At 41.2% G+C, this 22,184-nt stretch overlaps 1 protein-coding gene across 17 annotated transcripts in view; it reads right to left on the reverse strand.

Annotated features, from left to right (window-relative positions):
- CAMK2D (calcium/calmodulin dependent protein kinase II delta) overlaps nt 1-22,184 on the reverse strand; it is an 805,387-nt gene that overhangs the window by 555,075 nt on the left and 228,128 nt on the right. For all 17 annotated transcript variants that reach the window (XM_078676756.1, XM_078676751.1, XM_078676753.1 and 14 more), the window contains exon 3: nt 1,300-1,359. In XM_078676756.1, the coding sequence (XP_078532882.1) occupies nt 1,300-1,359 (60 nt within the window). The remainder of the gene's footprint in view (nt 1-1,299; nt 1,360-22,184) is intronic.

Below are 22,184 nucleotides of genomic sequence, written 5' to 3' on the forward strand. Positions count from 1 at the left end.
CATTTATGAGAATTTTGAACTGATTGACTAATATGTTTTTGCCTTCTGTAATTTTTTAATTTAAACAAACCTTTATGTATGGATTATGCAGTGTGGATGTTCTTGCCTGGATTTCCGATGTGGATTCCTTTAGATTCAATTGTGATTATGTTTAAGTCTCTGATACTTAAAGACTCACAAACAAGGATTCATCAATAAGCCCTTTCAATGCTGAAAAGGGCAAATTTTCTCCAAAACTTCAATAATATATCCTAGTGATAGTTGTCAATGGGAAAGATCCAAGCTCACACCCAAAATTGATATGACATGTTGATGCAAAATCCGAGGTCATGAGATCTAGAAAAAGATCTGTGTAGTCTTTACCTTACACTGCCATCAACTGGTCATGCTTTCTTTTTAGTGGGAGCTCCTCCCATCTTGCCTGGTGTACACTAAACAATGGTATATTACACAGAGTGAGATAAAAAGCACGGGTTCGCTCCCTCTGTTATCCCCACCTGCTGCTGTGTTCTTTTGGGAGTAACTAATAGGACATGTGCTTGCCTACTGAGGATAATTGATGGGTGGATATGCTGCTTGGAGACTTCCAAGTTCCTTTTATCCCACCTGGACCCTCGGGCATTATGCCACCAGGTCTTGCGGCGGTCAGGGAGGTGAATGGAGGGATTTTAATTTTGACTTGGGTGCAGTTCTTCAAAAACACGTCGTATAAATAGGAAAAGTTGGAACTATTGAAGTAGAATATCTATAAAATAGAATCTCTCACCTCAATCTTTTTTTATGATCTCACTCTGATCTCCACAACAACTCTACATGGTAAATGGAAGCCAAAGGAACAACTCGCATGCATGCTTTCAATTTAAATTACCTTAAATTCTCTTGGAGTTTTGCATTGCTTTCTAAACGTACGCCACTCATGTCTCAAAAAAATCACAAAGTATATTTTACAAGTAAGCACTACTGTATTTCCTCCCTGTAAATTAAGGTGAAAGCACTTCGTTCACCACCATAACAAAATGGGAGGTGTGAATACAATATCGCCAGTCTCAACTATATATTTGAGGAAGTTAGTCTCTGTGGACATTAGTTCCTAGCCTCTCTGCTCAGATTACCCAAAATGTAACTAAAAAGCAACATGAAAGCATTTTTTGAGGCAGAAAACATAGCTAGCTCCATATACCGAATGCCATGTCATTAACATGGATCAAATAACACTCATAGCGGTTAGTCAGTAAACATCACAAATGGTCTTGCTATGATCTGCAGTAACAATGAATTAAGACTTATTTTTAAAATTACCGATATTAGGATGCTTCAAAAGGCGACAAATTCGGGCTTCTCTCTCCAATTTCTGGTGATCTGCAGACAAAAAACAATTTGTAGTGAATACAAGATTGGTTAAGTGTATACCAAATCTTAAAAAGAAGAATGCAGTGTAGGCATGCTGGTGCTACTCAATTCTATTTGAGTTTTCAACAGTGCTCGGTTACTATGACTTTTTGTAGTATTCACATTTAATTGATATAGATCTCAGAGATCAACAACATATATGATTATAAATAATCAATTAAAGGACAAGTAAAAGACGTGTCAGTCTCAATACAAGCATACTGTTAATACAGAAGTAAAAACGATTTGAAAAACACATAGCTTGTAGCACACAAATGCATCAGGCGATGTCTTTGCTAAGGCAATCAAATCATTGACTTTAAATACATTATATTTGAAACACAAAGGTTTTAGAAAGCGAATCCTAACTTCTGTCACTGTCTTGCAGGGACAGACATGCTTAATATCTTGAATCCCACCCCTACAGAGTCAACATGTTCCAGACTTCTCTCCTTTGTCAAACCAATGCTTTTTAAGATTATTTAAAGGTAAAATGTCCAATCTTAACATGATTACAAATTGCCTAATACTTTGTTTCAATGTAAACTTCAGATATTCTTGATTCTGAAGGATAGGCTGTCAGAATATAGCTTGTAAGGTTCTATTAGCAGTGTTTAATATACCTATAGTAGTAACGATTAAAAACAGACATTTTAACAGCGCATTTAACAAATTAGTACCATGGTGGGCAAACTATTACTCAAGGAAAAGCAGTCTTCACCTGAATAGGAAAGCAATAAAATGCATATAATAGATGTGGTTTCCATTGATGGAAACTACTCACTAGGGAAGTATATTCTAAAAAAAGATTTCTTTTCCATTGTCTGAAACTGGATATAAGCCTAGTGTTGAATTGACCGGTAGGAAGTTCTAAAATGTTGTCTCCACACTTAAGGATCGGTATTATGTATGTGATGGTGTGTAACAAGCACTTTCCAAGAACCGTGTATTCTTGCTACACAGATTTTTTATACCACTAGACATTTTGACCAACTCGAAGGTCAGTATGAAGTGGACAAGATCGGTGTACTGTTATCCTACATTTTTCAGGATTATAGGAGTTTTGCCTCTCAGGTGGTTGAGCTACGATAATGGCAGACCCTTTGGGACAGCATTAACCTAGTCAAGACTTGATATAATTAAAGCGTGTCAACCAGCATTAACATGGTCAACAAAATGGATAACGAAAGCTTTGTTTTTTAAGGGGAATAAAAGTGGAATTTCGTTGCTTTGGCAAATGTATTAATGTGTTGTACCACTGAAAAGGAAGCATCATATAAGAATCCTAGAAAGGCCACAGAGGGAGAAAAAGATGCGAGAAATAGTAAGATGCCAACTGAGAAGATCAGCAATAACAGAATAAATTGGCTTTTTTTTGTTTGAGCATAAGAACTTTGTATGCAATGTGATGATGCCCTGTACCAAGGACGTTTTGAAGCAAACCTCTCATTCAATCACCCTCCATATAATTTGGAAGAAAAAAGTGCTTTGAACTTTAGTTTTTCTTAGAAGCTAGCTGCCAGTGCAACAGAATACCAGGATTGCCAAATACCAAGCCTGCCTAATCTTGACTTCCCTCCTCGTATCTCTTTCTTCCACCACCTTCCACTTCTGCTATCTTTATTTCACGTGTGCTGGTTATTTTCACCCTTGGTTTCTGGCTATGTTACAGTTTCCCTGTCAGTCTTTCACGTCCTCCTTTATTCTCTCTTTTCTGCCTTTCTCTCACTTGCTCTGGGTCAATGTCAAATTATTTAAAAAAATTCTCATCTCCAACAAGCATTAGAAAGCCAATATTTCTAGGCAAGGTGGTCCGACTATATTTATTGCTAGCATATCCCTTAAAAATAAAGAAAAAAAGAAAATATGTCGCCATCCAAACATGTGACCATATGCTACCATTAATAATTTAAAAAATGTAAAAAATTATTGATTTCATCCTTTTATCATAACAGTATGGGTGCTTCCTAAAATAACCCTTTTTTGTTATTGGTGTGAAGAGAAAGTACTACTGATTTTTAATTACTGTAACCTAGAAAGACAGCAGTTTAAAAACAAAACAACAACAACAAAAAACCAGCATTGAAAATGCAATAGGTCTTGCCTTTCACTAAGTTAAAGCCGTTTGCTTTGCTAATGGTATTGTATAGCAAAGCAAATGGCTTTAACTTAAATAAAGGCGAGACCTATTGCATTTTTAATGCTTGTTTAATTATGTCGCGGAAAGGATGAATGGAGCTATAAAAGTCTACATTTGTATTTTAGAACACAAAAATATGAAGGTAAAAAGAGTTCACAAACAGTTAACATATTCCTACTTTTTTCAACAACAATTACACACTTGCCATCAATGAAATGTTAATTTTGTGGTTGAAGTTAGCAAACTTTTTAAATTCCATGTTATAAAAATTCCTCAAAATTTCACACTGAGTGATTTTGTGTACTTTACGCCTGCAGGAGACTGGAAAACATCTCCCAGAAAGTTATGTTCTGCGTGAACCAGTCTCACGTCTGTGTCGTGTGCACTTTTTCCCCCATGAAGTATGTTCTCACATACATAAAGCCCTGTTAGATACCCATATCCCACACCATGCGCTAGAAGTATGTAATATTGTGTCATTTTGTAAAATCTTCACAGGAAAAAAGCTTCGTAAATTAGCATAGCCTAAGAGTCAAACAGATGTACCATAGGCCTGGAGTGTGTAAAATGATCAATATTTTCCCTCCTCAAGGAACCTAAACAAACCTTTTCTCACCCGCCCCCCCCACCCCCAAGAGTGTTCAGTCCGCTCATCTGCCAAAATGTGGAATGCAAAGAAAGAGGCGGATCATAAATATTGGCTAGAATTATCTGTAGCGCTCGGTTCCGGGCGTCTGGAAGCACACAGTCGATGCAGTTTACAGTAAACAATCTCCTCACGCTCTGTTCCTCATACCCCTTCTTTCGTGACAGCTTTGCCTCTTGTCACGTGACAGGGGGTGGTGACCTGCTTTCTACCATTGGCACTCACACAAACTGCCCCGCAGCGGCCTCCGTCCTTTCAGAGGCAAAGGCCTCTCAGGAAATCTACAGTCTTCACCTTCAGCATAGGAGCCCTACTCCACCACAGACCAGTGCCATGAAAACCTGAATTGTGCTGCAACATCCTCCAATAAACACACCCAATCCAGGTAAACAAGATCTAGAGCGTGACCGAACCTATTGTATTTAGACATTAACCAATCTGGTCTATTACTAAACTAGATATAGAGCAAGTCTCTACTAACCAAACGAAAAAGTAATACACAAGTGTTGGATGAAAATCCCAGAAAAGCTCGAAGAGGATGTCTATATTAAGATAGTGCTGCAATGCTAAAGTAATTGCAAAAGAGGCTATACATGTATTGAAAGAGAATGACTGCAGCTTCGAACCCCATAGCTGCGTACAGGAAGCGGCCGGAAAGCTGCATACAGGAAGCTGCATACAGGAAGCGGCATACAGGAAGCGGCATTTTCATTGCTATGACAACAAAAGCATCGCAAGATGGCGGCGGACTGTCCACTGTCCCTACGGACACGCGCATGCTGTTTGCTGTGGACAAATGGCGAGAGCAGCCATCTTTGTCCATGCAGACGCATGCATGAAAGCCCTCTGCAGAATTGATTCCAAAAGGTACTCGCAATTGCGAGAGCAACGCATGCGCTGCTTTCGCCAGGCGAGACCTAAGCAGTGTAAAATACGTACAGAAAACTAAGCATTGGCATAGTATTGACTCTCTCCAGAGCTTGGACTGAAGCACACCTTTTTAGGCAGATGTCCACATGCAATCAGGCAATACATGGTCATTCACTGTGCAAGAAAGCCAATGGCATAAGTGGGCTGATTTCACAAAGACGGTCAACAGTCTCTAGCTCAGACCTAACAATGAGTGCTGATGCCATCAACTTGCACAAATTTGCCAAGGATTATCCTTTTCAGATAACTGGGATGCAGTTCAGCTCTTTGTCTGCTCCAAGCATCTGAAGGAGAGAGGCACTCTTTGCTATTGTTGGAGGCAATGGTCTTGCTCGGGATTCTCTTTGACTTATCGAAGGCTGTCATTTTAGGACAGCGTAGCAGTACCATAATAATGTTCTTGGGAGGTTTTAAAAATGTCTGCCAGGTCGCAGATGCACTGGTGCATTAGACATTTCAGTTGCTTATCCTGGAATTATAAGGAATAACATTTTTACATAGCTAGCATTTAACATTTAAATAATTGGAAAACTGAAGCGGCCTCCGGACATTATAGGGTATGTGGCACAAACAATTGGTATCCGATTTGCAATGAACGGCTTCTCTCAAAAAGGAAAACCAATTGCTTGCTTTTAGGAAAGCATTAAAAAGTTGGCTTTTCAATGTCTTCTCTTGGGTCGGCTTCTGCAGTTTCTCTAGCGTTAGCGCCTAGGCACCCTTGGGTAGAAGCCGGACTTTATTAATATCTTTTTCATTTAAATTAATTTCAATCATACAGCCTGATGTGCATGTTGGGACCAGACACGAGATGAAGAGTACTCTAATTTTCTGAGAGCACACATGGATTAAGATACAAGTTTATTTATGTATTCTGTAAATGCCAGGCACACATTTAATGTTTATCCAAGAACAAACTACAGTACTGTAAACACGAACACTGTTGCTCCCTCTGTCGCCATTAGCAGCTTAGAGTCTGAGCATCCTTAACTAATTAGACTAATGTTATGGTTTCCACTGCAATCCCGAACTGAGCCTCCCTCCTGAATGTGCACAATTAGTGTGTCCATCTCTGTGGTACCATGATCCCACTATTCTGTTGGCTCTGTAGAGGTATAAAGGCATATTTTATCTTCTACAGAGTGTCTTTATAAATAAAAAAAGTCAATCGTCTTGTTCAGTTGGTCATTTTGGCACAAGCGGATCCAAAAATTGATCCAGAATAGAATTATGTTAAGAGTGATTTCTGATCATTCAATCGGTTATTAGACTTCGGTTCATACGAGAGTATTTTGGTCTTTAATTTTCCAACATAATATAGTCAACACTGGCATTTTAGACTGTATATCACATAGTTGCTCTAACAAGTGGAATTATAAAATATTTCTTCGCTAAATTGTTAAAGTGTGCAAAAAGACCAAGAGGACACCAAAACAGGATGAACGGCAACTACAGTGAGATTGACCCATGTTTCAGTTAGTGGTTTAGCAAAAGCACATCTCAGATTGCTCAAAGAAGCAGAGACACATTCATACATTGCTTTCAAAAGACTCCAGAAACCAGTATTACCACCGGGGCTCTTTGCAAAGATGTTACTCTTTGCATCATGCAAATGCATCACAATGAATTCTGAAATATTGAAATGAATCTGGACCAAAAAAGGGGGTACCACTGATCTGCAGGTAAATAGGTCAGACATGGTACAAATTGCATCAACTGTGGACACAGGATACAACAAAAGGAGGGCAACATAAGCAAGAAAAGGGTAGGAGAGTCGCTTGAGACCTGCCATCGTGTCTACTGTAGCCGAGGGGGGGGGGGGGGGGGGGGGGCGCTGTTCGATAATACCTGATAAGGTGCTGCATGACTCCCAGACCATATGGCAGACTGTGCCCAGTCTTGCAAAGTATAGGCACTCTGGAGATGTCGCAACTGAAAAACCCCTGGGCAATCAATAAATATTACAAACAACATTGATGGCATGCACCACAAAGTAATAGAGAAGTGATTCCAAGAAAACTGTTTATTTAGCATCCAGTATGATCCACAAAGACATGCATACCAAGGAGGGAAAAAACACTTCACGGCACAGGTAACCGAAAACACTTCTAACAAAACGACCAATGTAGTGCTAGTGAACTTTTCTGTGAAAATATAACTTTGTAACCTATCCTGAAAGGACCGCCTCGATTCACAATAGTCACAAATCTATTATTCAAGTAATGGTTTCGTGCACATTTTTTTTTTTTTTTTTTTTTTTTTTTTTATAAAAAGGTCCATAGGCAGTCTTTGGTGAATTTCAAACTTTGTGGTTTATTTCAAAAACGTTTCAAATTTTTAGATCTACACAATATAGTAACACATCTATCAGCCTGATTGATTAGAACTTTGCCTAATGCTCAAACAGAAATATAGTGGTTACACATTTACTATTTCATCTACTTGGAAATGTTACCCATGAGCATCTGTAATGTAATTTTAAAGACGAATTGAGCTCAGTATCACAAATCCACATGACACCATCTACAATTCATATCAGCTGCCATTCTAACAATCAACGCAGAAGATGGCAAACTTTCACCATACATTGACCATAAATAAAAAAAAAATGTATTTTCAAGACATGCCATAGAATTGAGGAGATGTGAGAGGACTCTTCTGGACCTCTTGCTTGATCACATCATTCACTGCAGAAGGTATGCCAGGGCAAGACTGGTGGAAGCTCTGGTACCAGGCGACCCCACCAAGAGAAAAGGCAAACTAAATGTTGATACGTCCCCGTCCTACAATTTGGGCCTTCATCAAAAAAGTGCTCCACACAAAAGATGATTATGTTTCACACTCTGACTAACCGGAAAAACTAGTCAACACAGATAAAAGATGGGTTGATCCTGCATCAAACAGTTCAAGGCCTTAGGTCACCATCTTTGGTGTGGTCCATCTGCCAGATTGCCATGGACAAGCCGAGGATTTGAAAAGACTATAGGAACTTCTACATTAACTATCTCAAAGGATTGATTGCAACATTTAACAATTGTAATGAAACTAAAATGCTTATGTATTTTAACTATTCTAAGGTAAAGCACTCAGATCTAGTCCATGCTACATAATACTTCATGTAAAATAACTGTTTGATTTTAATTTCAATTGGATTCGTGCTCTTAAAAAAAAAATAATAATAATGGAAATGCTTTAAGTAACATTATGGTCCACACCACAAGCCTAGCTTTTGCTGGGCTTTAATCACTCCCTAGCCGCGTACTTAGTTGCCACCAAATTCTATACACAGTATTTCTCCTAGAGTCCTCCCCCTTCCAGTAGCAGGAAACAACTCTCCTCTGTCCATCTCTGCCAAAGTCATCCCTTTCAATTGCACGGTGTTTGGTGTATAGGCTATGCTCACGGTTAGTCGTGCCATGCTCATCAAGTCTTCTGTATTCATGCATGCGTTCACCCAAGGTGGTGAAGCGAAGGTTTCACACACACCCGTTCCTCCTCTTTACAAACAGAAGCAAAAGGTATAACAGACAGTTTAAAAAATAAGTCTGATGGCCAAATAAGTGACAAATAAAGATGTTGTGGCCCCAAAGGATTGTTGAGGGCAGGATTGAGACCCTCAGGCAGACATGGCCTTTTAGCTCTACACCATGGTTGGCTCCTTCAGATGATTACCTTGGTTGGAGAGGAGTGGTTAGTCTCAATCATGCATAGTCTTCACTGGCTTAAGGCATTAGTAAATGAAAGCTTCAATCTAAGTCATAACAATTAAGTTGCAGATAAAATGTACAGAATAGGTTTGTTCATCATCTTTGTTGTTGACATATGTAATGGACTGACAGTCCACCAATGTAAGTGTTAAGTGCCCAAGCATTTTGAAAAATGTCCTCAAGTCCATTAATTTCCAGTTTGCATTAAAATGAGGATCAGTATTTTTCAGAGCAAAACTTTGTGTCTTGGTGTCTCCTAAATGTTGTGACAAGTGACGCATCTGAGAGTCTGTTATACTGCTTACAAAAATGTCCAATGAAAGATTTTCACACTCGCCCTTCAGTATTTCTTAGCTCGTTGAAACTCCCAACGCAAACATTTCTAGGGTGAGTTAAACCCTTTACATCCCCACGGAACGCACAAATCGACAGAAAAAGTCTAATTTTCACAATTTTTTTGGGCCCCGTGAAACAAACCGCGAAAGGACCTTCGAGCGTCCGTCTGGGAAGGTGAACACTGCAGTCTGAGCCACGGGCAACAAGTAACTCATAAATGAAACCGAAACTTGCATAAATACTTGCGCTTTCGATATGAATGCTCTCCCAGCTCAAAGTTCAAGGGTGTTTACACAGGAACAATTACCTAGAAAACTTCAACACCTACACAAGCCAGTTTTAAAACAAGTAATGCTATCTTTAGTGCATTTGTGGAATGATGAATGAGAAAAATGCACCTAGAAACTTAGTGAAGGATAGATAAAGCAATGGAGACATGAATGACAGAGTTAACAAGCGGTCGCTGTTGCGCCCCACAGAGCACTTGAGGGAGGGGGAGGAACAGCAAAAAGAGTGGGGAGGGGGTGGAGGAGGGTGTGAAGACCTGGAAAGCAGATGCCTTGCTGAACTCTGCCTGAACCTTCCTTTGACATGCCTCATCAGATAAGGAAAGAACCATAAAACAGAGAGATGCCATAGACTCCGTGTCCCAAGGGCATGCACAAAAAAGCCACATGGCGGTAACCAAAAACCCTGAAGAGCAATCAGAAGCCAGGGTTTTAAATAAATATTGACATTGCCCAATACAAAGCATGGGCGGGAGCAAAAGTCCTTCTCCTTAAATCCCTCTACCCCAATATGTCTCGCTATGCGTGCAATGCTTGCACGCTGAAACGCTAGGAGAGATCTAACTAGTGTAAATTTCCATTATTTAAAGTACAACAAAGAAATATAATTATGCTTTTTCTAGATAGACATCAATTCTAAATGTGGGCAGGAGAGCTTTTATTAACAACGCATGTTCTCCTGGATTGTTACGATTCTCACAAAAGTACCCACCAGCCATACCAGGGAAGTAAGCATGGTACAGCACACAAGTGTGAGGATGGAGCACTCCCAACTATGCTATTCAGACTTTCCCCCTGGGGAGGAAAGGCACCATGTTCTCCTGCAGATTAGGGATTGCTTCCCAGCCCAATATCTCCTCTCTTCTTCCTTTAATGGCCGCTGAGAACATTTGGCATATGCATTATTTCTGAGCCTACATGCTGTTTAGGCTTCTCCTGCTGACCTTCTTTCTGTCGTCTTCTTGGAAAGATCTGAGCTCATAGGAAATAAGTCCCACTGCCTGGCTGTACCTGGCATCCCATCCCACCCTCTCCTAGTACCACCATAGCTTCTACAGCACGTCATGCACCATCTTTGGCGCTGAGCCCCCTATAGAGGGCAGCCAATGGCTGTTATTTTTGAAATCTCAGTAAGATGAATAAAGAGCACTGTGATATCAGGCCTCAAGTCGAGAAGAACTTAAAAGGGAAGGAGTCCGAGAAGTATTTTTCTGTAGTGGAATCATAAAATCATATTGTACATATGGTATACGTTTGACAGGTGTGTCTTACCTTCAACACCCTCCTGCCCATTAAATGTAGCCATCTACAGTTAACAAACTGCTGACTATTGGCTGAGAGGCAACTTTTTGAAGCTCCCTTTGAGCCACCAAGAAACCCTTTGGAACAGAACGTTGTTCCATAGAAGGTGCTTTTGGCACACAATCAAGAGAGCTCTTTTTGCGGGAGTGTGATCCCCTCTAGTTCGGTTCTATTATGAAACACTGGTGAGGTACTATTGTCTATCTTTATGTCTGACCAATCTTTGCTTTGGCATCCATTGCTGAGTATAGGGCAGATAAACAGGAGAAAAAGGGAGAGACAGTGAGTGGCGGAAGTGAATGTGGGTGAGAAAATGAGAATAGTGTGTGCTTGGGGAGAGAAAATGGGGTATGTTGAAAGCTCCATAGGACAAGATAAGGGGACCTAGCATCTGTGGGTCTAGATAAGTAGGAGGCAATAGAGTCTGGGAACTAAAATAAGTAAGGGACCGAGAGGGGGAGTGAGTTGAAGTGCTCCAAACCACCCTGACACTGGTATGCCATGCCAAATGCACTCTGAGGCTGGCGCTAGGCCCCACCTTTGGAAAGTTCTCCTGCCATTGGTCGTAAAGTTTCACCACTCACAAACACTCCTACCCACTACGAATGACCATAATGAGTACAAGGAAACATATCAACTTACTTTGCTGCGAGTTCAGCTTAGAGAGCCAAAAATCAGACTCCAGTCTGTGACAAAATCCTAAAGACCGTGTGGTGGAGATACCAAACTATATAGCGCACTATATAGCGCTGCAAATCCTCACCAACAGTTGAACACATACAAATCTTTCTACCATAAAATACACAAATCAAAAGTCCCGGGCTGAAAACAGGGTCTTCCGTTGACATGGAGCTCTATGGTCAAGACATCCATGCAAAGGGAGCAATCACATTTATTTATTCCAAAACTCTTCTTCTAAATGGATTAAGTCCATTGCGCTTACAGAAGGGCATTTTTTTACAGCTATAAACAACAACATTATTTTGGGCATGCAGAGATCGCGCGCTAGCACAGTGAGCAACAAACTGCTGAAGCCTGCTTGACACACACATCACACGTTCTGTCAAAATGAAAAATGAATACTCCGATGCTATGAATAATGAATTAAGCATAATGATGGGGCACAAGTCAAACAAACATTGCACCTATGGGAAATGCTGCCAAACGAACTACGGATATTTTGCCACAACTAATTAAGTTCTCAAAATATTTCTTTAATTGCAGGGGAGGCGGGAGTCTGCTCCCGTCTGATCTCCAGAATGCATTTTTAGATAAACCGCATAAAAGCATGTATTGATTGGAGAGGAGAAAGCTAGTAATCCGAACCCTCGCAGCAAGCTCCAGTTCGTGGGGAGCAGGAGGAAAGTTACAGGGAAGAGCATAACATCTGCAGACCTACCTTGATATTTTCACGTAGAGAGCACAAACCTGCTTGGATTTTTAATCCTTGCTGGAGTTAAATATTTGGAGTTTATCCTCTACTATGCTTACTGCTCTCAACACATGAGGTCCACTCCATTCTGGAGAGGCTGGGTTTGAATGGAAATTGAGGATTCAAGGATGGGCAAAGTAATTCACGTCTTTATGTATTAACATACCAAAAAAGATGCAGCTTTAAAACCTTCCCTGCCCCATAGACCCACTCGCAAAATGTTCCCAGTACGCCCTTTTCACACACGCACAAAAAAAAACATTAAAGTGATATTAACATGTGAAAATTTCAGTGACAATGTGACATTTTAAACTGAAAAAAACACTTAAATACACAAGTTAGTTATCACTAGTAACTATAACTCATTCCCTAAATAACTCACACCCCTACCATGCAGAGTTTAGTCATCAATGAAGCAATTTCAAATAATGCAGTGATCTTATCAATGATGTGATAGCCACGCCAGCATAGTTGATGTGGAAATGTTATGTGGCCGAGTGCTTCCTTAAGCCCCAACCTATGCCATTTTATTTTATTACTACCCCCCCCCCCGTGTTAATAGTCTACTTTGGTTGTCATGCAAATGTTTTGGATGGTATTCTACTAAAAATGAATAAACATTATTTATCAATGATGTCAAAGAACATCTCATGAGTGATGTAGTATGTAAGATAATAAGATGTGCATGGTGAGGGCCTGAGCTATTGTTACCTTACGGCAGTGGTTCCCAAACTTTTGACTCTCCTGAGGACCCCCACTGAATCACTACTGGAAGCAAGGGACCCCCAAGCAATTTGTACAATTTAAATTTCTTTTTAAAAACGCCTTTTGAAGCAGAGGCAATTTCAAGAGGGAGACAGCCTGAATTGGGTCTATTGGCATGGACAAGTATGCATACAGCAGTGTATTATTTATTGGTACAAGTCCCCTGCTCTCAGCCATAGCAGCACCTCTACATTCTCATTCCAGAGCCTTGGAGTGGTGACCCTTCCTTACAGCAACAGGTTGAATGATTGTGAATTATTAGCATTTTTACCTATTCACAGTTTAAGAAGGTCTAAAATATACAATTATGAAGCATTTTATAATAAAGACATGCCCCAAGGAGCAACGAATATTGTGAAAATTCTAACAAGATAGTGCACAAAGCGATGAGTCCAGTGTAGAGAGCAAATTCAAGGCCTATATTAGGAGTTCATCATGGAAGTGCAAGAGATGGCAGGAAGGTATCTGCACAGGAGGCATATTGTTTCAGCGAGATCATGGAACAATGCTATGCCAAATACCATAAACCCCTGTTAGACATTCTTTAGTCACAGACAGCAGAACAACATTTTACCACCAAGGGGTGAGCTGTGCAGTTAAAGCATATTTCAGAGAGGCCTCGCATGGCACCTGACATGACCCCTTTCCTGTTAGGATGCCCACTGCCCCGTCCCTTGCCAACAAACTGCAAAGGCTACACAGAATAAGAGGTTGATATGTCTGAATATGAAAGCTTGACAGCACACATAATTTACCCAAGGGCTTGTGGAAAGTGAGCAATCAGACAGCAGCACGAAAATCCTACTGCTGATCCTGGCTGCATCTATTTTTACCTGCCTGCCAAGTAACGGTAACCTATACACATGTGCCTTTCAACGATTTATTGCTTTTATTGTATTGCCTGTATTTTCATTGTTGTGTCTGTGACTGCTGTGGTCTATCTTCCCCCGCTGCCTGTACGTGGTCCGTGCCCCTTTTTTCTTCCCTCTGTTCCCCTCGCTGTCCCCGTGCTCTCTGCCCAGTTTTCCCTTCTGTCCCCCTCGCTGCCCCTGGGCCTCTCTGCCCGTTCTACCTTCAGTTCTTAGCAGCCCCTATATTTCTGTATTTTGCCTCTGTGTCACTCATTTTTTGTGCCCGTCTGCCCTCTGTTCCACTTGTTCTTCCCTCGTTTTTTGTGCCCTTCTGCCCTCTGTTCCACTCGTTTTTTGTGCCTTTCTGACCTCTGTTCCACTTGTTCTTCCCTCGTTTTTTGTGCCCTTCTGCCCTCTGTTTCACTCGTTTTGTGCCCTTCTGCCTTCTGTGCCACTCGTTTTTTTCCTTGTTTTTGTGCCTCTTTGACTTCTGTTCCACACGTTTCCCCAGCCGCGGTGCCCCCTGCGGCCCCACCCCCTTGATTGCCCATTCACTGCCCCCGCCTCCCGATTGTATTGTTGTTGAGGTCTCGCCGCCCCTGCGCCAACATTCACAGCTCTTGTGCGCTGTGAGGACGCAAGGACGTTTCATTTTTCACTACGACGACAGGCACTCGAGTCCTGCGGACCTCCTGGGAATGTCTCAAGGACCCCTGGGGGTCCGCGGACCACAGTTTGGGAAACGCTGCCTTACGGCATAGGTTATAGTTACCATAGATAACCAACTGGTGAAATTCTGTGGGTTTTTTTGTTGAAAACATTACTTCGCCACTGACTTTTTGTAATATCACTTTAACCTTTGGAATTTCCAGTGAATGTCTAGGGTTTTTTTTTTTTTATACGTAAAGTAATATTTTACCAACATACATAAAGCCAAGCCCATGCCGCACACAGCCAAAGATGGGGGTTTACTGATGGGCCTAGCTACAGCCAACCCCTCACAGCAAGCAAATCTCCGCCACACAGGCCCTGTATCTAAGCCCTTGCAAGTGTTCAACCCCTTGCAAGCAGCCAATCCCACGCCACACACCACCTTCTGGCTTGCGCTGTGTGAGGTTAGTCTTGCAGGTCTTGTCTGCACTCAGGTAGAATTGCTGACTCTCTGCCTAGCAACAACACTAAAATATAAAAAGTGTGCCTATAATCATCTTTCTCCAAAAATCTACAATATTTTTAACGTACTTTAATGCATATTTCTGACATTCAAACAATGTAATGTCTAATAATGATGATTATTATAAAATGTTTAATAACAATGATTATTATTAATATATTTAAAACCATGTCGGAGAGTCTTATCATAGTTTTTATTTTTGCTGTTTGTGGACTAAAAAACAGAAAAACCAACATGTCATGTCTTTATTTTAACATTTTTCAGCCTACAAAATGAAATCATAAAATCAACCACAAAAGGGCCTTGCTCTTGAGATGAAGAGCCCAAAGCTTCAGCTAGGAGTTCTTTTAAAAATATGTTAATTTTTCCTGGGAGTTATGGTTTTAAGGACCCAGGAGACTTGCAGACTTATTTTGTCTAATGTTATTGCGGGGGCTGCTTCACTTCCTGCAGCACCCCCACCCACAACATTAAACAGTGTTGCAATTATAAATCACTTAAAAAAAATTATATTGGGTGTCCCAGTGTCCAACCACTACACCCATAACTTTTTTTTTTTTATAAGCAGAGAGTGGTCTTCCACTCCAAGCACCTATAGTCCATGGGACCCCATCCACTGTGGCCTTAATCTTCTATTAAGGAGAGGGTGGTGCATGGTCCCCTTCCCTGAGCCACCATGGGTTCCCAGGCAGCCCATCCCTCTGGCCTTTATGGCCCCAGGACACCCACAAAATATTATGTTCGGGACTATAAGGGGAGCCCAGGGCCCGACGGCTCCCCAGCAGGCACCATACTGGAGGGAGCTGGTACCATTTCTTTGCTCCTACATGGTGGTAGCAGTAAAGAAAATACTACTCCCACCCAGGCGGGAGTAAAGTGGAGTTCTCTCCCTAGGAGAGATGGGGCAATGCATACCCACACTCTCCATTTTGTAGTTATTATAACTCTGGGGGGATGAGGTCCCCAGGCCAAAAAGAGGCCGGGGGGTGGGGGGGATCTAGAATTCAGTTAAGGGCATGGGTACTTGGGGCCCAACAGAGGCTCAGGGAGGGGGGAGGAGCATAACCCGCTCCCTTACAATGGACATTTGGCCCCTGGGGTAATTTATTTGACACAGGACTGCACAACCCGGGCAGTGAAACGGCTAAAAAGGGAGCTTATGTCAGGCATTAAATGTGTGGGTCAAAGCACAAAACATTAAGTGCAGGTGTGCATCATTTTCTACTGCCAGACAAGTCCAGCATACAATTTCTTCATTGTCCAAGACGTTCCTCTGATGAAAACTGATAATAATGATGTCAAGCAGATCACACCCTCAATATCAGAGGTTGGGCATAACTTGCATAATTCCATGTAGCATACTCACGCAGAATTACGCGAGAAGAGCAATTTTGCATTAGCACGATTTTCTAAACACAAATATGCACCCTCAAGTCCAAAAGAGATGCAAGCATGCATTTTGGGCTATGAAATGGTGCTAAATGCAACAGGGCATAAATATGCACCTGGGATGGGATTTTCCCCTAACTTGCTCCCAACATTTAGAGCTAGTTTCGGAGCAGAAAATGCAGGTTCATGTCCAAAATGGACAAGAAGATGAATTTTGCACCAAGAAAACAGAACTAAATGCAACAGAACAACCAGCAGTACTAACAGCAGCTTGTGTTTGCTGCAAGTTCTCTCACAATGGATTTTTTCCCACCAATTTACTCAATTACACAAGCGGACATAATTGCATTATTATCGGTAATTCTGCATCAAAGAGTAATGCAGAAGTACCGAAATTACTCCGATTACCCCGGTGTGATTGAAATTCCGCCCAGGCCTCCCAAACAGTTCCATGCTAATTTGTTAAATGGTTGCACTGCTGTGACAGCCAAGAAATGTTCACTGTCCTATTAAAATTATCTACGCCCTTCTGGGAAGAGCTGGTAAATTCTTACAGAGAGCATAGTTTATTCTTCAATCCTACTCAATCCTTGCCCAATTAGGTGTGAAAACCAACAGGTTCGCAAAGCATACTATCTTTTAACACAAAGCATTTTCTTGCTCACACCACAATCTCCAAACATTACAAATGTAATTGATAATATTGCAAGGGGGTCGTGTAGCAAAATCAGGTTACATTCAGAAAGCAGGCTAAGCAAAATCGAAACGAAGTGCTAAATAAAAGCAGCATGCCGATGGCAAAGGAGACCAAAAGGGTACAGTGACAGATACTTTCAACAAGGAGAAAGCCGCAGAAAATCATTTACTGTGCACCCTATATGTAAAGCGGTGGAAGGAGGGGGGGGGGTGTCCACCCATCATCATACACACATCCTTGCTTTACAGAATTTTTGAATGTGTACCACTATTGTACGCCATATCTAGGTCTAGTTTTAGGTCCACCCCTACTTTTTTTGGCATGCATTTTTGCCTTTTAGATTGCAGCTAATGGACTCTGAAGATGCTTGATAATTATTCAGGAATACTTAAGTATCATAATAACACAGCGAATTAATTATGATTGTCTGCAGGCCCTGTGCTTTGCATGCAGCACTCTTCTCTTGATAGGATGCTGGTGCAGTCTGAAAGTAATTGCTAACTAAACCCTGGAAGAAAGAATGATGGTGGGAACGTTGTGTTGCTCCTGAAGTGCTAAGAGTCTGACCAACAGTGTTCTAAGGTGATCAGCACCCCGATATTGCTTACCTCAAGAGATATGTTTTGCAAGAATCACAAAAGATGATCATTTGCAACAAATGCACAACATTTGTGATTATTCTGTTTCTTTGCTATCCCGGGGTAACACAATTGTTGTTCACCAGCTGAACAGCCCATACTTAGTTATTGTATAGACTCCCCGAAGCTAGCATACGCATGCAGTCCAGACCAACTCTGGGAGTTGATAAAGGTTAGAAGGCACACATTAAGTGCACACAAAGAATTTGGTACAGTGTCATTTTGTTGACCTACCCTGATAAAGAGCAATTAATAGAAGAAACAGGAACACACGCCCATACGTCCCTGGCCCTTCTGAATGTGATCCAAGAGCTAATTTATGACGTAGAATTTTAGAGGAAGAAAGCAAGCATGTGTATATTGGGCTACATACAAGCCTAGGGGGTGTTCATCAAAGATTTTCCAGTCTCTGGATCCTGCTGGGTCATCAGAACTAGGCTCTATGTTTAAAAGTAACAGGTCTGTCAATGAGTCAAAGTGTCACTTCAACAACTGTATCTTGGGATTTCTGGACTTTATCCTAGCTCCCTTGAGAACTACAGCCAAGTACAAATTGCCGAACTCGACCCAATCACATAGCCTCAAGCACAACCGCATTCTATAATCCAATGAGATGCTTCAGGTTGGAAAGAGACTGTGATGCTCAAGAGTTAGCAATAAGGGCACTTGGAGATTCTAAGTCGTAGGGTGCATCTGAGAGTTAGCAGCCATGGGTATTTTGCAGTGCTGGCTCCTTTGTCCCATCTCTTACCACCAGATTTATTGGTATCCTGGAAAGCCAAGGGCACAAATGTATCCACTGGGACAGAATCACATAGCAGGAGTCCACTGCACCCTAGTGTAGGGTGAGTGATACCAAATCTTGACCAGCAATAACTCAAGAATTGTATTTTTGCTGCAAGATGGTTCAAGTTGTTCCCTGTTCACCTTGATCATGTTTATGCATGGGATGGAACACAAGCTGTCCTGGTTCAAATGAAGAACATTGAGCTCTTTGAATACCAGAAAATTTGGGGCTTTTTGTTCTGCATTGCAGAGCTGAAGCTTCGCTTGGGTCCTGGTTGGCTCTTCCATGAGCCAGACTCCTGGGGAATGTGCAGTCTCAGCTGGGCCTTGGCACCTGTCCTCAGGTCATTGTAAACTGGCTCCTCTTGACCGGATATGGCACAGGATCTGCATGCAGTGGCTCATGTCCCACCCTGATCCATTCTGGACATCATCATCAGTTAAAAGTGTTCAACTCAGGCAAGCACTATTCTTGAGCTGTCTTGTTGGTCCAGGGGTCTTCAAACTGGTGGGCATGCCCCCTAGGGGGCCTCAAGTTATCCCAGAGGAGGCGCCAGGCTTTGGCCAAAACAAGCATTATGCTGATAACAATGCTTTGTTTTAAGCAAGCAGCAGTAAACTGCTCTGTAACAGGCCATCATTAACATCTTTAGTCATTTATATCCTAGCTGGGATTCTGTGTCCAAAGGGAAGGGACTCCAAATATTCATTCAAAATCCCACCCCCAGTTCTAATAATCACACTGTGGATACTTTTATACGTTTGTAACGACTTCCAGACCCAAACAGCATGTATTTGATTCCATTTTTCAAATGGTATGAGAACTCCACTGCAATGTTTAAATAATTCTAGATGTATTTAAACATGGACGAATAATGGTGAAACATTCTGAAAGGGGCAGATTTTCCTTTTCCACTGGGGCAATGGCATTAAAGAGTTTGAAGACCACTGTGTTAGTTTCTGTCTAACATCCACAGCTTTACTGATTAGGAGCTCAGGTCTCTAAAACTTATCAAAAGTCAGACACTGTTGAAATTCTGTGCTAATGCATGTGTGTGGGGTGGGGGTTATGCCTTGTTTAGCTCATAGTCTCTAGTTGGGAGCAGTGACCTCGTGTGGTGCCATACTTCTGACTTTCCCTAATCAAAGATAGGGAGGCAAAGACAGCAAATACACAGGAGCAGCGTATTGAAACCCTCACCGGCTGTTGCTGGGCAGAGGTGAGGGCTAAAGGGAAAAGCCAGGCCACTCAATGCCTCCACGATGCAGAATGCATAGGAAGCTATTCTATAAAGATCACAATTGCAAGGACTGGTCTTCATAACAGGGCCACTTTTTTGTATTTGAATCATTTGGCCTAGTGGAAAGTGAAGTACCCTTGCTTTGGGTAATTGAATAGGTTTTAACATTGAGGGACAGGAGACATCTCTTACATGGGTACAGCTTACAATACATGTACCCCTCATTATATTAGACAAAAATAACAGTATCTTCTAGCCTGGTAAATAGGGATGGTGTTCCATCCAGTAGAGTTCACTATTCTGCCGGGGGAGCATTCGAAAAACCATGGAGGTGCTTCTCCAGCAGTCTTGTGGTTTGGACCTCTCAACAGTAAAACACAGTGGAATCCCAGAGTGATGGAAATGTGTGCAGAAGTGTAAAGCACATTGCACTAAGTGGGACCTGAGCCCATACAATGAATTACTGAGTACTGAGAAGTTCAACATCCTTTAGCCATCTTCATGGCTCAGTGAGCTGAATGCTCAACACTGAACAATTAGGAGTTTACGGTTGTGATTTTGAATCTCAGCAAGGCAAACTCAGTCTTCCATCCTTATTGGGTAAATTGGGTAACATAAGTTGATTAACAGTAAAATCAGTTGTTTACGAATATTTATGAAGGCACTACATAATAAGTTATTAGTGAATCAAAGTATGGGTTAGAACCAACTTTTTTTAAATTTAATTTGAATAAACGGAGAACATAAAATTCAGACATGCTAGTATAGTGCAGGGCCTTTATAGTCAAATTTAATTAAAACCATTAACAATATTATAAACAATTAGTTTGTACAGTTCATTATTCAAACAAAACAGATAAAACAAAGCAAATGAATATTTAACACATGCTGTCACAAGACTCTGAGTCTGTCATAACCATGCATCAAAGTTGGCCCTATCTCAATTTATTTGATCACTAAAAGAATGCGTTTTTCGTCCAGGGTTGGGAATAAATAAGGAAGGGCATAGCAATGGTGGAGCCATAGAGCATAAAAGTCAATTTAGTAACCACCTTTGTGTGGAACAAAATCAGCTCAAACAACAATTGGTAAGTAGTAGAACGCTAAAAAAAATAAACCTCAGCACTTAAGCTTAGTCGTTGTTTTGTTCATGAAATTTACAAGCCTTCGTGTTGAATTTGACAGACCCATAACTCATCATTTTACAGCCTGCCTTATGAAGGGGTCTCTTAAGCAGGGGTATCTAAGGCTGGCAAGACCGGGGCACAAAGTTAATAGATGAATATTTTCCTCATCAAGATATAAGAGTCAGAACTTATTTTCACTCTTAGTGACATTATTATATATCATCTAAAAGTTTGAGTTGATTAAACTGCAACCTGAAAATCTGTGGCGAATTTCAGAGTTAAACCTAGATGAAAAAGTGAGGTGTCTTTAATCACAAATACCGAGATAACAGTGCAGATATGCAAATTAGATACCTTAGGTGGACCAGTCAGTTTTATTCCCCCCCCCCCCTTAATAACATTTCTAGATAAGCGTCTAAACAGAGTATGTCTCCAAAGAGCCACAACTTCTACTTGTTCAAGCAACTTTGACAAACGTGACAAGTAGCTTTTCGGTTGATCCTTGAATTCCGAATAGAGTAATCTTGCTAGACAAAAATCTCTGATCTCTAATACAAAACGTCTTGCAATACAAGTTTTAAGATTGAAGATTTAACATCTGGAACTAGGACACACAGTGGAAATTATTTAAATTCTTACATTCATTCAATACCGATAGGTATCGCAAACATGAGCCAGGACTGGAACAAGACAACCGGCCCACCTATGTTTCTGGAACTTAGGTGGGCAGCTATTTATCCCACAAAAGCTGAGCCATCATATCAGTGTCATGTATATTGAAAAAGATAGATCAAGAGGCTGCTTTTCTTTAGCTTTGTTTTTGACTAAATCTTAGATTAAGTAATTTTGGCCTCATCTGTATTCGGAGTCCAGCATCAAGATAAAGAGCCTGGATCACACGCACTATTTTGCTATCAATAGCCATTCTGCTGAGCTTAGAGTAAACCCCAGTAAAGCTTGTCTCTGTATTTGCCAAACCAGGCAAATAATTTGTGGCCATTCAACCGCATGGTAGAATTCACTAGCCCACCGAGTGCCAGACAATTATCCAGAGTGGAAGTACGTGCTGTGAATCTTGTCTGAATATGAGGGATCAGATCAGATTACAGTAATCACCAAGGTTTCAAGCTGTTGGAGTATTTTTTGGCATAAAATATGCCCTTACAATCCAGCATGGCTAATAGTAGTTTTTAACCTCAAACAATAAGATTTTTTGTAGTTAGGAAGTAGTATACACCCTTTCCAGGACGCAGGCATAAGTAACTAAATGTGAACGTTTTTACATAAGGGTTAGAAAATAAGACCAAACATGGGAATTATCTTAAAGACAGCAGATTGCGCTTGGTCTCC

Source organism: Lissotriton helveticus, chromosome 2_1, assembly GCF_964261635.1.
Source record: "Lissotriton helveticus chromosome 2_1, aLisHel1.1, whole genome shotgun sequence".
Lineage (NCBI taxonomy): Eukaryota > Metazoa > Chordata > Amphibia > Caudata > Salamandridae > Lissotriton > Lissotriton helveticus.